At 36.2% G+C, this 7,061-nt stretch overlaps 1 protein-coding gene across 5 annotated transcripts in view; it reads left to right on the top strand.

Moving 5' to 3' along the window:
• Positions 1-863: 863 nt before the first annotated feature.
• POT1 (protection of telomeres 1) overlaps positions 864-7,061 on the top strand; it is an 82,178-nt gene continuing 75,980 nt past the window's right edge. Inside the window, exons 1-4 of one of the 5 annotated variants that reach the window (XM_082400029.1) lie at positions 864-1,187; positions 1,963-2,147; positions 3,781-3,853; positions 6,963-7,054. In XM_082400029.1, the coding sequence (XP_082256155.1) occupies positions 2,025-2,147; positions 3,781-3,853; positions 6,963-7,054 (288 nt within the window). In that variant the 5' untranslated portion in view covers positions 864-1,187; positions 1,963-2,024. Of the gene's footprint in view, positions 1,188-1,859; positions 2,148-3,780; positions 3,854-6,962; positions 7,055-7,061 lie in introns of all 5 variants that reach the window. The other 4 variants (XM_082400028.1, XM_082400030.1, XM_082400031.1 and 1 more) reach the window with 4 other exon arrangements.

The following is a 7,061-nucleotide window of genomic DNA, read 5'->3' as shown; positions in this document are numbered from 1 at the left end:
TGTTTCAGATCGACACAAAGAATAAGAAGGAAAAGTTGAAAATAGGTTGAGAGAAGATATATAATTTATGACAGAGGTGAAATGAACGTGGCAAGGATCCAGAGCCAAGGTGGAGGGCTTCACTTAGGCAAGAAGAACAGTTTATATGAGCTGGTAGAGACCAGGGTAGGAACAAGGAGAGGATCTAAGCCTTACTTAGGAAAGTTTTCCTCTAATGGCCAGCTGCTGAGCTCAGACTGTTATCACAACTGGTGGTATATGAATCCAGGGGTGGGAGAGAAAGGGAAGATGGACTAACACCAAGTGCTTCCTGCTGAAAAGAATACTTTCTTTAAATATAGTTAGCTATTTCTTCCTGCAAATATATATGTACAGCAGATATTTTAGTCCAAATAGGCTTGGAAATACTTATGTAATTCTTCATTTCATTATAGTTTTGCACTGAGGTGGTTTCGCTTAAATAGAATGATTGGAGGCATGAATCAGAAATTAGCAGAGGATTCACATTTAACAATGTCTCATTAATTATAGCACAAAATCATAGCCCTAGAAACCAATGAAGCGGTTAATCAAATCTGTCTGAAAAGTAGCATTACTCATTGGTGGAATTATTTCACTGTAAAAGCTGCATTTGAGCGCTTGCTTTTGGGGGGAGAGAAATGGAAGCTAAAATAAGGGCCCTGCCCACAGGAACTTCCAGCCTACCAAACGGAACCTTTAAACCCGCTCTGGTTTTGGAGAGGCTTTTCATTGGTTACAGGATTTAGGAAACACGAAGCATAGCGTTCCCGTCTCCCCCCGCCCCGCACCCCCCTCCCCCACCCCCGCCCCGACACGGCTTGCTCAAAATAGGCGGGGGCGGGGCTAAGGGGAGCGGAGGAAATTCGGGGAGCGGGAGAAGTACAGCCGCCCCACGCTTCCCCAGGTGCCGCACCCTCTAGGTGTTCCGTGAAATTTCCAGGGCATTTTAGGCCTGGAAACCGTCTCGCAACTCGTCCTTCCAAGCGCCCAGGAGGAAGCGGCTGATTCCGCTCCCCCCCCCCCCACCGACCGTGTACGCATGCGTGGGACTGGGTTGCTAGCGTGCGTGTGACGTCACGGGCGCGCCAGTCTGAACGCTTCCTAGTTTCTCTTTAGAGCGCTGGTCAATTTCCACGTACGTTTGGAGTTCGTTGCTTGGGTACAAGGTGAGTCGGGACCTGAACCAGTATTATGAAGAGGCTGATTTAATTTAGATCAAAATTTGGAGGAGTTATTGCAGAGAAACTCTTCGTACTTGTCTTTCTCGTGAGCTTGCTGTGTTGAGCATCTTGCTTGGCGTTTTGTGAGCAGCTGACTTGAGTTAATGCAGGTCCCCGCCCTCTAGACGGTCAACTGGCTTGGAGAAGCTTGGTGGGCACACACTAAAATTAAATATCGACACTAGCTCGTGTCCCAGGCAAGAAGTTTGAGAAAAAAGATTGAATCTGAAATGCACAAGTTAACATCAGTTCAATAGTCGTTTCTTTCGATTGCATAGGGGCTGGAGGGGGGGAGGCAACTGATATATTTTGGAGTAATAAGCTTTTGGTGCACAATTTGCCCACACAATATTACAACTGCCAAAGGGATTAAAAAACAAACCCCAAACTTTTCAACCTCCCTTCCCTTCCCCAATAGTTTGTACATTTTAAAGCACAGTACTAAAGGGAATTGCTAGTGCAGTGTTCACAGATCCTAAAACTGGCTTTTAGAAGTAGTTCTTTAAATACAAAACTAAGTAAAAAAGGGTTAAGTTTCAATGCCTTAGGAGGATGCGTGTATTGGTCCCTGTAATAAAATTATAGAATAATCCATCCTTCCTCCCTTTCCCCCAACAGTGATGACTAACTTAAAGGAAAGGAAAAGCAAAACTAAATCAAAGAAGCTTAAAGCAAATTATTGACTACATTTTGGATAAAACGCTGGGCTTTGTGTTTTCAGCAGTAAGCTATCAACTTCCCTAACTGAATTTGCTTTCCACGGCACTGTGAAGCAGATCTGATATGCCACTTGAATTAATAAAAGAAGTCAAAGGAGTGCCTGAAGTTGATCTGCTAAGTAAATTACACAAAGTAGATTTCAGATACCTACAGCCAGGTTGTGATTATAGCAGGAAATATATCGAGGTAAGAATTTTCATAACTCAGAATAGTTGTCTTTTGTTTTCAGCAGTTGGATTGTCTAGTGCCTAGGTGTGGTTTTTCTTTGAATTTCTCTTGCTTGTGGGTGGTAACTGAGCTTCTTGGATCCACAAGTCTATGTTTTTCATCAAATTAGGGATATTATTGGCTAATGTTTCTTGGATTTTTTTTTTTTTTAGTATATTATTACTCTTTTCTCCTTCTGGATGTCAGTTACATGTATGTTTGTATGTTGGGCTGTTTGATATTGTACTTCTGGTCTCTGAGGTAGTTTGTTTTTCTTCAGTACTATTTTGTTTTTGTTTTGTTTTTTGGCTGAGAGGGATTTTCAGATTGTGGAATTTCTGTTCTGTCTTTAAGTTTGCTGAACTTTTTTTTTGGTTATATCCAATATTCTTTTATGCATATTTAGTGAATTTTAAATTTTAGTTATTGTATATTTAAGTTTTGGACAAAGTTAAGAATGCTGGGAAGGAGGTAAGGGGCTTACTGATAAAATGGGTCTGAGAGTAAAAGAAGGAGAAATAATGCCACACTTCAGTTTTGCCCTTCTAATCAATATTCTCCATGTAGACATTTATCTTTTATTCCTTTATTTTCCATTTTCCTTATATTTCATATGAAATAGAGTATTACGTATTACAGTTGGTCTTCTCTACTTCATTGAATTTAAGTTCCTAATCAAATGCTTGTTAGTATTTGCAAACTCATTTTGCATTTGGTTGATTTGGATGATGTTTCTTGCATACTTGTATTTATTAATAAAGTGCTGTGATTAGATTCCTTTTCTTTGTGACAAGTCATTAATACTAATTATTACTGAGCTGTATCTAACTTTATCATTCTTCTCTTATTTTGTGTTTGATATAGAAGCATTTAAATGAAATATTTTTTAAATTCTAGCACTTTTATTAGTGTTACTAAAATAAACCCTTTTAGATATAAGTGAAACGTCAGTTTGAATTCTTAAATTCCTTTGTCTAACCTGCACGTGTCTGTAGATATCTCAAGAAACATATTTATGTTTCTTGAATTTTATTAAATACATTTTACTGTGAAATTCATTGTTTTTAGTATACAGTTCTGTGAGTTTTGAGAGATATATAAAAACGTATAACTACAACCATAATCAAGGTATAGAACAGACAATCACCCCCCTAAAAAAAATTTTATAGTCAGCTGCTACCCTAATTTCAGTCCCTGGCAACCACTTTTGACCAGTTTTCTGAGAGTATACAGTATTCTTGCTTTTCAAGAATGCCATGTAAATTGAATCATACAGTATGTAGCCTTTTATTTTTTTAATTGAAATATAGTTGATGTACAATATTATATGTTACAGGTATCAGTAGGTAGCCTTTTGATTCTGGCTTCTTTCACTCAGTACATTTGAGATTCTTCAGGTTGTTGAGTTTATCAATAGTATTACTTTTTATTGGTTGCTAGAATTCCATCACAGTCTGTTTATCCATTCCCCAGTGTAGCAGTACTTGGATTCTTTCCAATATTTTGTAATGGTGAATAAAGCAAATTAAAAAATTTATTCTAATTTTTACTTGTATCTTGGTGTTATAATCTCTTTTGGCTTTTCTGTGTAACTGTTTTTCTCTCGTTTCAGGGAAAACTCTCACTTATCTCTTCTTTAACTTATGGTGGAAACAGAAGAGCTGTTTTGAGGATTGGACTACAAGGTATATAAGAAGACCATTTCTGCTTAACTTTTTGCTTGTAATCTAGAAATGGGTAACTTTATATATGTATACATACATACATAAGCACAAAAATCATTTCTAGTATAAAAATCTATGGAATGAAAGGTTATTCTTTTCCTCTCTAAATTTTTTTCTCCAAAGTCTATCCTCTCCCCATTCCCCCATTGCTTCTGTTTTACTTCAGATTCCTTTAACGTCCTATCTAGACTATTACAATAACTAACTCATCCCCCTACTTCTAGTTTCACTAATGTGACCCAAACAACTTAGCAAATTTTAAGAAAATGCTACTTTCAGCATGTTATTTCTTACCCAGGTGTAGTTATATGAGAGATAATTCTTCTTCCTAGTAACCCTTAAATAATCCTGGTAAGAGCTTAGAATACTTGGGGACCGAAGTAAATCTCATCTGAAGTCTGAAATTAGTTGAATGAATGAAGAATGGTCTACAGCAGTGAATGGGAAACAAACTTTGAACCACATTTCTACAACTATTGAAAACCAGATATATATCAGACACTGTTCTAAGTACAGGGAATATAGCAGTGACCAAAACAACGTTCTTGCATTCATGGAGTTTACATTGTAGGGGAATAAATAAATTCAACAAATAATTATATAAAGTAATAATTGATAGAAATGTGGTTTGTAGACAAATAGAGCAGGATAAGGTGGTATGCCTGATGTATTATCCTTTTATATATTCCTAGGTATGATTTGCTAGTATTTTGTTAAGGATTTTTGCATTTACATTTATGAAAAATATGATAGGAATCTGTCTTTTCCTGTAGTGATTGGTAATTTATGTTTCTAAGGGAATTTATCAGGTCATCTTGGTTGTCAGATATATTGGCATAAAGTCATTCATAATATACTTTTTATATGCTTTTAATGTTGGTGGGATCTGTAATGGTGTCCCATTTCACTGATTTGATAATTTGTGACTATTTTCTCTCTCTCTCTCTCTCTCTCTTACTTTTTTTTCTGATCATTCTGGCTAGAGATTTATTTTACTGATCTTTAAAATCAGCCTTTCTTTTCATTAATTTTTCTCTATTTTCCAGTTTTCAGTAACATTTCTTCTCTGTTAATCTGCTGTTAACTCCAATCAGTGTACTATTAGCTTCTAATATTATATTTTTCAACTCTGGAAGTTCATCTTGAGTTTTTTCATATCTGCCAGTTCTCCTCACCTATTTTCTTCTACTTCCTTGAACATGTACTTTTAATAACTGTTGCAAAGTCTTCTCTGACAATCCTATCATCGCTGTCATATCTGAGTTCTTTTCTGTTGATTCCCTGCCCCCCCCCACCATCCTTATGTGTTTTTCCTTTCTGTATGGTTGGCAGTTTTTTAACCGGATCCTGGACATTTAGAATTTTATATTATCAAATATTGGATTTATTTGTAATCCTTTAAATATTATTTGTCTTTGTTTTGGGATACTATAAATTCTCTTGGAATCAGTTTGATTAGCTTTTTTAGGATGGGTCTAGAGCAGCCTTTATTTGGGGGCTAATTTGCCCTTATCACTAAGGAAGTGCCCTTCTGACAAGTTTACTATGTGTTTTGTGTATGAGGATTCCACTCTGGCTGGTTGGAACCAGAACAGTTCACAGCCCTCTGTGAGTCTCAGAATTGTTCTGCCTATTTCTTTCAAGTGGTTCTAATCCCTTTCCTCCCGTGCTTTTGGAGATCAGTACTCAACCAGAGACCAGAAGGCACCCATCTCCAGAGCACTCTTATCTATGCTGCTGTCTTCCTTTCAGCACCATGTCATGCAGATTCTAGCTGCCTTGTTGTCCTCAAATCTGAACTCTTCTGAATTCAGTGAGGCTGTTGGGCTTTCTTTGGATTTTTACATCCATTTTCTGCTGCCTGGAAACTCTTTCCAGGAAGTAAGCTGGAGCTATTGCTTTGTTTTCCCTCTCAAAGACATCACTTACCTGCACCTACTGTTGTCCAGTGTCTGAAAACTGTTGTTTTATATATTTTTTCTTGGTTTTCTAGTTGCTTTAAGGCCAGACAACAAATCCCGTCCCTGTTACTCTGTCATGGCCAGAAATAGACATTTGATAGGTCATTTAAGATGTTAAAGAAGTAAGTTATGTCTCGATTAAAAACCATTGTATTTTTGTTTTTAAGGAACATTAGTGTTTCAGTTTATGTATATACTTGTTTTGAGGAGTTGGATGAAAGAGGTAAGTGAAAGGCAATAGGCAGATGTAGTTGTTTCATTGCTGGTGATAAAGTAGCAGATTCAAGAGTTTTAAGTTACACTGCAAATTTTGGAAAGATATTTCATGTACTTCATAGATGCATGAAAGTCTGATATGAAGGCAGTTTCTTCGAGTAGTTGAATGTTTGAAAGCTGATGTTAATGAGACCTCCCTCAGATGATATAGTAATTGAATCTTAGCATTTGGACTTGCTTCAGTGGTTCTAGGAGGTGGCCTCTGGAGAATGAAGATTATGGAGATTCTTCACCAAAGCCTTGACTATCCAAATGAAATTATTGTAGAATGTTTGTTTCTTCTTTTCCAAGTAATTTTCATTGTCAAAATCACAGATAGCTTGGTTTTTACACACACATGCTCTTTTATTCTTCAATATATGGGTGCTGGGGGAGAAGAACACACTTCCCTAGATTAAAACTTCATGTTTTAATAATTATAGATTACCAGAAGATCAGTAAAAATGAAGTATTTGGGGAATGATATGTTATACACTATAAAAATTGAATAATTGTATCTTATTCAGTTCTTTTGATCATAACCATGTGAAAATAAATTGAAAGTGGTCATTATATGATGTTAATGTAGTATTTACAGAAACTTGTGAAACATATTTTAGGTGAAACTAGTTATAATTTTGGCCTTCACGCCTAGTAGCATTCTATACATTATTTTTATGATACTTAAGGTGTTAAGAGTAAACTACAAGTGAATTATAAACATTTTAATTACTCTTCTTCATGATTATATTTTGAAGTAACTATAGTTTTTAGAATTTAGTTGTCATCAATTTTCTTGTCTAGAGCACTTTTATATCTAAAATGTTTTTCTGTGTGTCTGTGTTTCTCCACAGAACAAGAAAATTCAAATTCGGAGATCAACACCATCAGTGTATTATTTTTTGGAAAATTAGCAAAGGACTGTGCTAAAGTTTTCTATGAAGGGGTAAAGT

This window comes from Balaenoptera borealis, assembly GCF_965194805.1.
Source record: "Balaenoptera borealis genome assembly, chromosome: 7".
Taxonomy (NCBI): domain Eukaryota; kingdom Metazoa; phylum Chordata; class Mammalia; order Artiodactyla; family Balaenopteridae; genus Balaenoptera; species Balaenoptera borealis.
The sequence above is the reverse complement of the archived record's forward strand: the minus strand, read 5'-3'. Positions and strand labels throughout refer to the sequence as shown.